Source organism: Heteronotia binoei, chromosome 15 (assembly GCF_032191835.1).
Source record: "Heteronotia binoei isolate CCM8104 ecotype False Entrance Well chromosome 15, APGP_CSIRO_Hbin_v1, whole genome shotgun sequence".
NCBI classification, from domain to species: Eukaryota; Metazoa; Chordata; class Lepidosauria; order Squamata; family Gekkonidae; genus Heteronotia; species Heteronotia binoei.
This window is the reverse complement of record NC_083237.1, coordinates 67,672,627-67,685,165: the sequence shown is the minus strand read 5'-3', so window position 1 is coordinate 67,685,165 and position 12,539 is coordinate 67,672,627. Positions and strand designations below refer to the sequence as shown.

Sequence of the window (12,539 nt, the reverse complement as noted above, 5' to 3'; positions counted from 1 at the left end):
TAAAGTTGTTAATCCTTGAGTTAAGTTTGGTATCGGCGGGAGCCCTAGCGTCTAGGCTACCACCGCCGCCGCCATCTTTGTGACGCACCTTTGTAAGCCGCTCTGCGTCTCTGCGTAGTGTACCTGGATGATATAATTATTTATCCGCAAGACGCACAATCCCATGTGAAATTAGTCAGAGAAGTTCTGAAAACCCTCTATGAAAATCAACTATATTCCAAATTGTTCAAGTGTGAGTTCCATAAAATACAACTGGACTACTTAGAATACCGAGTGTCTGGGAGAAGGCTAGCAATGGACCCGGCTAAAATCCAAGTCGTGATAGATTGGGAACCCCCAAGGACACGTAGACAGCTCCAATCTTTCATCGGATTCGCGAATTTTTATTGTAATTTTATACAGGGGTTCATACACGCCATGCTCCCCTTAACAGACCTCCTGAAAACGAAAGGGAAGGCCCCAGAGGCAAAACAGCTGGGAGCTAAGTTAGAATGGACGGCCAGATGCCAAGAGGCATTCAATAAATTGAAAAGACTATTCACTAGCAAACCTATTTTAATTCACCCCAACGAGCTAACAGCAATATATATATATATTTGGCCGCTGTGTGACACAGAATGTTGGACTGGATGGGCCTTTGGCCTGATCTAACATGGCTTCTCTTATGTTCTTATGTTCTTATGAGTTAAAACTTTTCATGGTACAATGTGACGCCAGCTACGTTGCTGTGGAGGCAATTATGATGCAATCTGAGGAGGAGGTGGCATTAAAACCCTGTGCATACATATCCAAGAAATTCACAGAGAAATTGGTCGGTATGGGAAAAAGAGGCTTTCGCAGTAACCTTCACTTTAAAAACTTGGAGATCATGGTTAGAGGGGAGCTATCCAAAATGGTGGCGGCACAGTTCTGCTCCTGAGGCGAAGCTGAGCCTGCCTGGGTCTCAACAGTCACGATGGCAACCCTGACCGGGATACAAGCCCAAGCCAGGCTCGGAAGTTAAGCCAGCTCCCCCCTGGCAAGTACGGCACCAGCAATCGGGAGGCAGGGGCAGGCTTGGCAAGCCCCTTCGCTGAATGCCCTCCATGCCCAGGAGGGGTTGCCAGAACTGCCAGGCGCAACCCCCCCCCCCAAAGACATACCAAAACAAGGGTCCCCATGGCAGCAGAAGAGTCCTGGGGCAGAGCTGAGCCAAGGGATCCAACCCTCCACAAGCTCAGAGCTCGTGCCCTTTTCTGTCAGGGCTGGAACCCACCTTCTGGATCCTGGGTGGTTTCGGCGGGAGGGCTGGGCTGCAGTAAAGGAGCAAGATTCACGCCCAGGACCACCTAAAAGCCCAGGCTCTCTTCACCCCACAGGGAACGCTTTGCATCTAACAAACAGAGCTTTGATGCTCAAGACTTCTCCCCCCCTTGAAAACGCTGCTGGTCTTCAAGGCACTACTGAACTCCAGTCTAGCCCACTGAATCACCCTGAGGGACATGGCTTCATCTCATTTTCCCAACAAAGAGCAAAGAAATTACACTCCATAACAAAACACACACACTGCACCACAAGCACTACTCAGGTGGGACCCCCTGCCCAGCTGGCCACAGCCGGTTTGTTCCCTCATTCAACAGCCCTTCAAGAGAGCTGGCCTCTTGCGGCCTTAATGAGGCAGGCTGCTCGCATCTGAATTCGCGTTTAACTTGTCTTGGTGTTTTCAAAGGAGTTTCCCGAAAAAGTCATTCTGCCGCCCAAGAGGCAGCTCTTAGGCCCAGTTCAGCGGATACCTGCTTGCCGGAGCTGATCGTACATGTCCACAGAAGCTTGCACTTTTCTGAGCCGGATCCGTTCTTGAAGGGCAGCCTCAGACACTTCTTCAAGTTGCAAGTTCAAATTCTCGGGCATTAGACACTAAAAGTCAGAGGAACAGCAGGCAACGACTGTCAGTTCTCTAAGGCAAGCCAACATTTCCACATACATGTGTATCTACATACACACGCAGCTCTTTATTAAAGTAGGTGGCTTTACCGCATTCTTTGTTGAGACCAAAAGCTTTACAAGTGGAAAACTTCAATTCTCTGAACGTTTGTGTCAGCAGATCCTGTGAGAACTTAGCTATATTTTTCTTATACAACACAGATGAAAATGTTTCTTCCAACCCCACCTAGCCTGCCAGTTGGCTCCTCTAGGAAGCGAGCAAACAAGACCTCAGACAGAACTGCTGGATGTTGCTGAGACCCCTCCAGGAGGACAAGGCATTCTTCTCATGCATTTTTAATGGGGCCTCACCCACGCAAAAGGTGTGCAGCAATCAAATTCAGGAGGCCCGGGGAGAACCTCAGTGCAGCGACTCATATAATTTCCTTCCAAGGAAGAAAAAAGGGAATGGGCGTGGGAAGGAACCCCTCCACCCGCATCTCTGTTCACTGCTGCTTGCCATGTAGGGGGCTCTGCCAAAGGTTTAGAGGTGACCCAAGCTGATGCCTGCATTCTTTTTTCTCTGAAATATGAGTTCACAAAATGGCAACAATATAACTCAGTTTGTTATTCTATCGGGCTGCAAAGAGGACAAAGCCCCCCCCCCTCGATTTCTCTCTCAACCCCTCCTCACCCAATCAATGAGATTTGGCTCCAATCCCATCCACTCTTCTTCCTGCTCTCTCTAACACCTTCGGGCTAGAAAGATCACACTGCTGTTCTGTCCACTGAGTTCCCTCCTATACTGGGCTCCAGCCACTGGCTCCTGCCGGGGGGGGGGGGGGGGAGGGCTTGGCAGGAATGGTGGTGTGTTTTTTTCACACTCCCGACCTTTAGAAGGCAGCCAAACCTTGAATAGTTCTTCTGCCTACTAGCAGTTTCAAATCATTGTTTTTAAGTAAAGGTTTCTATGTATTTTACTGTATATTATTGCTATTTACATTGTAAGCCACCTTCAGTTCGGATGATGTTAAAAGCGGCTAAAACATGTTTCAAATAAAATAACACATAAATAGAAGAATAAAACCAAAGTTTACCAGTATTGAAGGTTCAGCGATGTCTTTCTCAAAAAGCGTAGGATGTGTGTTAACTATAAATCTGGCTGCATTTTTCCCAGACTCTTTTGACATGGAAAACAAACGCTACAAAAAGAATATTTGTATTACTTACTTTACTAAAAACAGTTAACATAAGACTATGATCCCACACTCAGAGAACTATTGAGCGAATCAAACACATCTTCCTTTATTAGCCTAACGCTAATAAATGTTAAAACAAGGTTTCATTTTACAGCTTGCATAAATATTCTTCATAATTTCTATTATTTAAGAATGATTCCCACTAAAATTGCCATAGAACTCTCAGTCATCCAACTCAAAGCATTTCTTGAGACAGATGCTGCCACTAAGAAGAATCTTCAGCAGTGTGTGGAATGCAGAAGGAACTGAGGATTTGGGGGGGGGTCATCAATATTCAGGGAGTTTGCAGAAAGCTGTCACATAAGAGCAACAAACTGAGCTATTTCACAGATGTCTGAGTATTACCAAAATACACATTATGTTTTCTACTGTGCCACTGAAAGTGTGGCACAAAACTGGCTGCTTAATCTATGTACCAGGGGTTAGAAAAATTTATTTATTTATTTATTTTAGTAGGCTTATATTCCGCCGTAAACGGGCTCAAGGCGGATCACAACATATAAAAATAACAATAAAAACCTACATATCAAAGTTCAAACACCAAATTAAAATTAACAGTAAAAACAATAAATAAAACGCACCACTGGTGGACAGGGCACAGCATATCAATAACCAGTTGTAGACCCACCTTAAACGATGGTAATAACCATAGGACAGCACTGTAATAAAGCACGATGTCACCACAAGGGAGGCCAAATGATGGACTAATAGGACGCCCGCTGCCTCAACCATAGGCCCAGCAGAACAGCTCCATCTTGCAGGCCCTACGAAATGGCAGTAGTTCAGGTAGGGCCCGGATCTCCACAGGGAGTTGATTCCACCAGGCAGGGGCCAGGGTTGAAAAGGCCCTGCCTCTGGTTGAGGCAAGTCGGACGTCCATAGGGCCAGCAGTGGTCAGGAGGTGTTGTGTAGCCAATCTCAACGACCTCTGGGGCATATGTGGGGAAAGGCAATCCCTGAGGCATGTTGGTCCCAGACCATGTAAGGCTTTAAAAGCAACTCAATACATGAAAATCCACATGTGTTACGCTGCACATAAGGAACATAGAAGGAAGGCACAGGCATCGCTGTTCACGGTGACTACAGGTATGTGTACGTGAAGGAGCTCTTAGCAAAATTTAATGAATAGGCAAATTCAACATGAAACTGGCTTTTAATAGCCCACCTTGACTGCAATGGTTGTGTAACTGTCAGTCTGAAAAAAACTGGAGATGTCTTAATCAGGGCGCTGAGGCTCAAAGTGCTAAATATTCTTAAGTGTCTGGCAAAACCAACAATAAAAAGTTACTTACAAACTCAGTATTGGTTCGAGGAATAAGATAAGGGTCATCTTGAAACACTGGGTGTGAAGCTGTGGTATCCTAAGGAAAAAAGAGGAGAAAGATCACATTGCAGACTCATCCTCCTGCTATTCAGGTTAAAAGATTTATCTTTTTAAAATTCTAAGTAATATCAGAAACCTGTCTTGTTTACAGAAGCAATGTCTTGTTTGAAATATATTCCACTTAGGAACAGGTAGAATACAACTAAACTTTTAAAAAGCGACACATATTACGTTTATAAGATACCAGCACACTGAGAAAGAGTAGATGTGGAATAAAACGTGGTTAATCTCTAAAGAGTCTTGTTTTATTTCAAACAGTCAGCCATTCCTGATTTTTATTTACAGTTTCGTCATAACCAGCTAGAACATGTCAGCCACAGAAGGCGCCTGCCTCATTTGTGACTTGAGAAGCAGGTGAAGAGTTTATGAAAAGAGCGAGTTATAGAAGGAAGGCACAGGCATTGCTGTTCACGGTGACTACAGGTATGACTATGTGCACAACCTGCACAGCTTTGGCTGGCGCAATGCTATTTGCATTGGCCATCATCCAGTTCCAGGCATTGGCACTGACCTTTAAAGCCTTGTGCGGCCTGACATGTCTGAGAGATCACCTCTTCCACTCAGTCTGACCAAGCTCTACTTGCTCTTCAAAGATCCTGCTTGTTACAGAACTGGCACTGGACGTTACCAAGGTTGAAATGGAGATATGGAGAGCCTCATCAGCCATGCTTCTCAGGACAGGATGGAGACACACCTCTAATCCCGTGAGCCATGTGAATGTCTGTGGCTCTATCTGTGCCCCCCAGAACAAGAGATCACTCTTCAGAGTCCAGACAACCCTTCCCAAAACCAACACAAGCTCATTTTCTGCCCTCTGCCACCACTGCTCCTTTGCAATCTTGCAACACAAGAGCACCAAAAGAAGAAAGACTGCCAGGAGTTTCATGCCCCTCCAGCATTGCTAGCAAAAGTACCAGGGGCGAGCTTGGCTCAGAAACATCGTCCAGCCAGTCCAAAGATGAGATGTGTTTGCCTTCCAGACAGGCCCAGTTCCTCCTCCGACCCACCAAGAGCAAAGTCACAACTATGAAGTGGGGAGAAACTAGTAGTGGTGTGCATTCAGTTTGGCCAAACTGAATACAACCCCTCAAAAACAGCTGATCTGGCTGTTTGGGCCATATCTGATCCAGCCGCTGAATACAGCAGCTGTAAATAGCCTCCAAAATTTGGCTCCATTATGCCCTATGGGCCATTGAAGTCCATGGCAAAACACGATATAATAAATGGTGGCTGTGGGGAGGGGGTTTGAAGTACAGGCTCCAAATTTGCAGGGAAGGTTTGTCATTCAGAGAGATTCTCAGATTTGAACTAAGGTCCTGTGTGTGTGGCGTGTGGCACTTGTTCTGCTGGGCATGTAGCACTGTTCTGCTCCCTACAAACAAGCATCCTCACCACAGTCGACTTTCCACTGCAAAGATTCTCAAGGAGAATCTAACTGCTGCCTGGGTTTGCAAGTTTTCCCCATCATAGGAGACAATGGGGAAGGGGGGCAACTACTTTGGGTCCCGCAGAATGGGAACCCCTGGTCCACTCTTTTTGGAACTTGGGGGTTCCTTGCGGGAAAGGCTCCTGCAGCTACACTGCAAATTTGGTGCCTCTTCCTGAAACCCCCTCCTCCCCGATGCCAATTTTCCCACCATGAGGAAATTGACAACTTTCCCCCACCATACAAAAGCATGGGGAATGGGGGCACCCTCTTTGGATGCCCCTAGAATTGGATCCCCCGGTCATCATTCGTTATAGCCTATTTTGCCATAGACTTCCATAGGTTATAACAGGGCTATATATTCAGGAATAGACAAATAACTACTGAATCTGTCATTTAGGAATATTCTGTTCCCAGAATACCTCCAAATTCAAATCAATTTCCCCCCTTTTTCTTGCGCATCGCTTCCTGTCCCTAATGCTGGGGTGGGAATGGCAGGCTTGTTACGCAGATGCAGCATCAAGAAGAAAACAACCTCAGGCAGCACTTACCCTGCGGACTGTTGATGCAAGGGCTTGGAGGACTGCCAATTTGTCCCTACACATAAGAGAAACTGCATTATTTATTACGTTTTCCAATATATTCCTAAACATATTATTAAAACATATCAAGTTGGAAGAACTCACCAGGTTTTCTTTTTTGGAAGAACAATTCTTTCTTCATTAATACATTTGTTTATATTGGCCACTTCTAATAATCCTTAATGAAAGAGTAGGATAAAACGTTAAACAAATTTTATTTATTTATTTACTTTAAATTTGTATCCCGCCCTCTCCACAAGTAGACTCAGGATGACTAACAACAACTAAAAAGTTACATTTGGTAACAAAAAATTACATTAAAACAGCAGAGGATATATGCAAAGTTCACAACTTTCAAGAATACAGAAAATACTTTAGGTAGAGTATGGACAACGTATCGGAAGCAAACAGGTTCAGCTGCACCAATGGCCCTGTACCAGCTACCTTTCTTAGAAGGAAGTCCCAGTGCTTTAACAAAGACAAGTCCAAATCAATAGGTTTAGGGGTATCTAGTTTACTCAAAGTTAAATCCATCATTTCAATTTTCAGATGGTTCTACACCATACCGTACCTTGAGGATCAGGAGATTTTTCCTGTAGTCCCGCATTTCCTGAGCAGTACCTAAAGAAACCATCATTTTATTATTAAAAACCAAAATAATGTTATTACAAAATATGCTTAATGCACAGTATTACCTATAGAAGTAATTCCCAACAGTGCATCCTGTCTGTGGATACCAAAATCTGCTGATAAGGAGCACTCATACCTCAGGGTTTTTTTGCAAACTTGACCAACCCCCAAAGTTTGCAGGAAAATCTGAAAAATCTGAAAAGTTTTTTAACTTTCACTTTTAACTTTAAAAGGGGTAAATTCTCTGAGATGAGGAGGCATGTGAAAAGGAAACTGAAAGGAAAGGTAAATACAGTCAAAACCCTTGGGGAAGCTTGGAGGCTATTTAAAACTACAATCCTAAAAGCTCAGATAAAATATATACCACAAGGTAGGAAAGGCACAAACAGGTATAAGAAAAGGCCTACATGGTTAACAAACAAAGTAATGGAAGCTGTAAAAGGTAAGAAGGACTCCTTTAAGCGGTGGAAAGCTAGTCCAAGTGAGATTAATAAAAGGGAACACAGGCTGTGGCAAATCAAATGCAAGACTGTGATCAGGCAGGCAAAAAGGGACTATGCGGAGCATATTGCAAAAAACATAAAGACCAACAATAAAAATTTCTTCAAATATATTAGAAGCAGGAAACCAGCCAGGGAGGCAGTGGGGCCCTTGGATGACCAAGGGGTGAAAGGATTACTGAAAGAGAATAAGGAAATGGCTGAGAAGCTGAATGCATTTTTTGCCTCCGTCTTCACTGTGGAAGATGAGAAGTGTTTGCTCGCTGCAGAACCACTAATTTTGGAAGGGGTGTTGAAAGACCTGAGTCAGATTGAGGTGACAAGAGAGGAGGTCCTACAACTGATAGATGAATTATAAACTAATAAGTCACCAGGTCCGGATGGCATACATCCAAGAGTTCTGAAAGAACTCAAAGTTGAACTTGTGGATCTTCTGACAAAAATATGTAATCTTTCATTGATATCTTCCTGAAGACTGGAAGGTAGCAAATGTCACCCCCATCTTTAAAAAGGGTTCCAGAGGCGATCCGGGAAATTACAGGCCAGTCAGTCTGACTTCAATACCGGGAAAGTTGGTAGAAACCATTATCAAGGACAGAATGAGTAGGCACATTGATGAACACGGGTTATTGAGGAAGACTCAGCATGGGTTCTGTAAGGGAAGATCTTGCCTCACTAACCTGTTACATTTCTTTGAGGGGGTGAACAAACATGTGGACAAAGGAGACCCAATAGATGTTGTTTACCTTGACTTCCAGAAAGCTTGTGATAAAGTTCCTCATCAAAGGCTCCTTAGAAAGCTCAAGAGTCATTGAGTAAAAGGACAGGTCCTCTTGTGGATCAAAAACTGGTTAATTAATAGGAAGCAGAGAGTGAGTATAAATGGGCAGTCTTCGCAGTGGTCTTGATATCATCAGTGTGGAGACTGTATGGCCAAGTCTGGCCAAATTTGCGGATGACACTAAATTGTTCAGGGTGGTGAGAACCAGAGAGGACTGTGAGGAACCCCAAAGGGATCTGTTGAGGCTGGGTGAATGGGCGTCAACGTGGCAGATGAGGTTTAATGTGGCCAAGTGCAAAGTAATGCACATTGGGGCCAAGAATCCCAGCTACAAATTCAAGTTGATGGGGTGTGAACTGGCAGAGACTGACCAAGAGAGAGATCTTGGGGTCATGGTACATAACTCACTGAAAATGTCAAGACAGTGTGCGATTGCAATAAAAAAGGCCAACGCCATGCTGGGAATTATTAGGAAGGGAACTGAAAACAAATCAGCTAGTATCATAATGCCCCTGTATAAATCGATGTTGCGGTTTCATTTGGAATACTGTGTGCAATTCTGGTCACCATGCCTCAAAAAGGATATTATAGCATTGGAAAAAATCCAGAAAAGGGCAACTAGAATGATTAAAGGGTTGGAACACTTTCCCTAAGAAGAAAGGTTGAAACACTTGGGGCTCTTTCGTTTGGAGAAATGTCGACTGCAGGGTGACATGATAGAGGTTTACAAGATAATGCATGGGATGGAGAAAGTAAAGAAAGAAGTTCTTTTCTCCCTTTCTCACAATACAAGAACTCGTGGGCATTCAATGAAATTGCTGAGCAGTCAGGTTAGAACGGATAAAAGGAAGTACTTCTTCACCCAAAGGGTGATTAACATGTGGAATTCACTGCCACAGGAGGTGGTGGTGGCTACAAGCATAGACAGCTTCAAGAGGGGGTTAGATAAAAATTTGGAGCAGAGGTCAATCAGTGGCTATTAGCCACAGAGTGTGTGTGTATATAATTTTTTTTGGCTACTGTGTGACACAGAGTGTTGGACTGGATGGGCCAATGGCCTGATCCAACATGGCTTCTCTTATGTTCTTAACTTTATCTTTTTAGAGACCCTGGAAGCTGCAGCAGAGCCTGGGAGCTGCCACAGGCCCCCTCCCACCTGGAGCTGCTCCAGGCAAACTGCTGAGAGCTGGGAGGGCAGTAAAAGCCCGGGGGTGGGGAGAGGTTTCAGTCCAACACAGCTAGAGTCCCTTGGACTGCAAGACGAACAAATGAGTCCATCCTAAGGGAAATCAACCCTGACTGTTCCCTGGAAGGTCAGATGCTGAAGCTGAAATACTTTGGCCACCAAATGAGAAGGGAGCACTCCCTGGAGAAGACCCTGATGCTGGGAAAGACAGAAGGCAAAAGAAGGGGATGGCAAAAGATGAGATGGCTGGACAGTGTTAGTAATGTAACAAACACGAATTTGAGCAGACTTTGGAGGATGGTGGAAGACAGGAGGGCCTGGCATGACTTTGTCCATGGGGTCGCAAAGAGTTAGACTTGACTGTGCGACTGAACAACAATTTGTGAGTTCAATCAGTCAGTCCTAAGGGAAATCAACCCTGACTGTTCCCTGGAAGGTCAGATTCTGAAGCTCAAATACTTTGGCCACAAAATGAGAAGGGAGCACTCCCTGGAGAAGACCTGATGCTGGGAAAGACAGAAGGCAAAAGAAGAAGGGGACGGCAAAAGATGAGATGGCTGGACAGCGTTACTGATGTAAGAAACACGAATTTGAGCAGACTTCGGAGGATGGTGGAAGACAGGAGGGCCTGGCGTGACTTTGTCCATGGGGTCGCAAAGAGTCGGACTTGACTGTGCGACTGAAAAACAACAATTTGTGAGTTCAATCAGTCAGTCCTAAGGGAAATCAACCCTGACTGTTCCCTGGAAGGGCAGATGCTGAAGCTGACGCTCAAAGACTTTGGCCACCCAATGAGAAGGGAGCCCTCACTGGAGAAGACCCTGATGCTGGGAAAGACAGAAGGCAAAAGAAGAAGGGGACGGCAAAAGATGAGATGGCTGGACAGTGTTACTAATGTAAGAAACACGAATTTGAGCAGACTTTGGAGGATGGTGGAAGACTGGAGGGCCTGGCGTGACTTTGTCCATGGGGTCGCAAAGAGTCGGACTTGACTGTGCGACTGAACAACAACAATTTGTGAGTTCAATCAGTCAGTCCTAAGGGAAATCAACCCTGACTGTTCCCTGGAAGGGCAGATTCTGAAGCTGACGCTCAAAGACTTTGGCCACCCAATGAGAAGGGATCACTCCCTGGAGAAGACCTGATGCTGGGAAAGACAGAAGGCAAAAGAAGAAGGGGACGGCAAAAGAGGAGATGGCTGGACAGCATTACTGATGTAACAAACACGAATTTGAGCAGACTTCGGAGGATGGTGGCAGACAGGAGGGCCTGGCTGACTGTCCTTGGGGTCGCAAAGAGTCGGACTGACCACACATCATGTAAACAGATTAGGTATAACATCTTCCCGTTTCTCCCCAATTCCCCTCCCTCCCCGCGCCGGGCCTTGCCTCTGCAGGGCGGGGGCAGATCCACAAACAGAGAGCAGCCCCCTCCCGCCCAGGCCGGGCCCCTCCCGCCCGGGGCTCCCCCGCCTCTCCTGGCCGCAGCGGGGGGAGGGGGCGGGGCTTGGCCGCGCGGGGTCTCCCTCCAGGGGCCCCACACCCACCTTCGGCCGGCCAGCCGCCCCCCCCAGGCCGCCGCGCTCAGCCAAGGCCTCGCCGCCATCTTCGCCGCCCCGGAAGCGGAAGGGAGGGAGGGCGGAAGCGGAAGTGGGCCGGCCGGCCGGCGTGCGGGCAGGGAGGGAGGGAGGCATGGCGGCGTGGCGGCGGCTGAGCGGCTTGTCCTTCGGCGTCTACCGAGCGGAGGAGATCGGGTGAGCGGAGGGGGAGACCGGGCCGCCCAGGGAGGGAAGGCAGGAAGGCCCCCGCTTTGGCCCGGCCTCCTCCTCCCGCGGAGCCGCCCGGCGAGACAGGGCTAAAGAACAGCCTCCTGCGCTGCAATTGTGGTTGCACGACAGCAGGCGAGAAAATTCTCACCGGGACCACAAACAAGAAACGAACGAATCTTAGCAGTGGAGAGTAAAAGGCCGTGCAAGGGGAATCCTCTGGCGCTGCAATTTTGTTTGTTTGTTTACTTACTTTCCATTTGTATCCCGCCCATTCCAAACGGACTCAGGGCTGCTAACAATCACATAAAAACAACATCTCAATTTCAAATATAAAACAATTGGATAGTTATAATTTAAAACAAAGTATTGGTGCTATACAGAGGATACAATTTATCTGTTGGTGGTCCATCTGGTGGAGTTGCCCAATAGCAAATAGCAACCATTTGCAGTAATACAATTTAGTTGATATACTGTAAGGTTCAAGGATATGTGACCAAAGAATGTCTCTTTCTTTTTAGGAAGCTGAGTGTGAAATCGATAACCGACCCTCGTTTCCTGGACAGTGCAGGCATTGCATTACCCAATGGGCTCCATGATTTGGCTTTGGGGCCGCTTGACAACAAGGAAGTGTGTGCAACTTGCATACAGGACTTCAACAACTGCCCAGGGCACCTGGGACACACAGAGCTGCCTCTCACTGTCTATAACCCTCTCTTTTTTGATGTAAGTGTTAACGGCTTCTGTGACATGTACAGCTTGCACTGCTTCTGAATGCAGGTTATTACTGTGGTGGGCTCATAGGAGGTTACTCTTGAAAATGACTGAGATAACTGCAGTGGTCTGGAAGCCACTCCCCTGTGGTTTCTTTCCATACCATTCCAGACATTTGTAGGCAATAGAGCAACACCGGCAAGCAGAACGGCTCTTTTTCCAAAGTGTCAGTCTCCTCTCAGAAGGAACCTCCCCCTCCCTTTGTAGAGGCCTCCAGTAGAATGCATTTGGCTCTTTCTGGCTGTCTATATTAACTAATACTGTAGAGCTGCTGGAGTTATTTTTATCTATTTATTGTATAGTCACTTCCCTTGCTAAAGCTCAAGGCAGATTGCATCACATAATGAAATA

At 46.2% G+C, this 12,539-nt stretch overlaps 2 protein-coding genes across 2 annotated transcripts in view; one reads left to right on the top strand and one right to left on the bottom strand.

Moving 5' to 3' along the window:
* Positions 1 to 11,277, bottom strand: part of PTCD3 (pentatricopeptide repeat domain 3) — a 54,257-nt gene extending 42,980 nt beyond the window's left edge. The window contains exons 1-7 of the mRNA XM_060255423.1: positions 11,196 to 11,277; positions 7,124 to 7,173; positions 6,658 to 6,730; positions 6,523 to 6,568; positions 4,454 to 4,522; positions 3,000 to 3,104; positions 1,773 to 1,896 (exon numbers count right to left, since the gene is read on the bottom strand). Coding sequence (XP_060111406.1) covers positions 1,773 to 1,896; positions 3,000 to 3,104; positions 4,454 to 4,522; positions 6,523 to 6,568; positions 6,658 to 6,730; positions 7,124 to 7,173; positions 11,196 to 11,254 — 526 coding nt within the window. The 5' untranslated portion in view covers positions 11,255 to 11,277. The remainder of the gene's footprint in view (positions 1 to 1,772; positions 1,897 to 2,999; positions 3,105 to 4,453; positions 4,523 to 6,522; positions 6,569 to 6,657; positions 6,731 to 7,123; positions 7,174 to 11,195) is intronic.
* Position 11,278: 1 nt separating this feature from the next.
* The window catches only part of POLR1A (RNA polymerase I subunit A), a 64,673-nt gene continuing 63,412 nt past the window's right edge, over positions 11,279 to 12,539 (top strand). The window contains exons 1-2 of the mRNA XM_060255424.1: positions 11,279 to 11,402; positions 11,936 to 12,140. Coding sequence (XP_060111407.1) covers positions 11,341 to 11,402; positions 11,936 to 12,140 — 267 coding nt within the window. The 5' untranslated portion in view covers positions 11,279 to 11,340. The remainder of the gene's footprint in view (positions 11,403 to 11,935; positions 12,141 to 12,539) is intronic.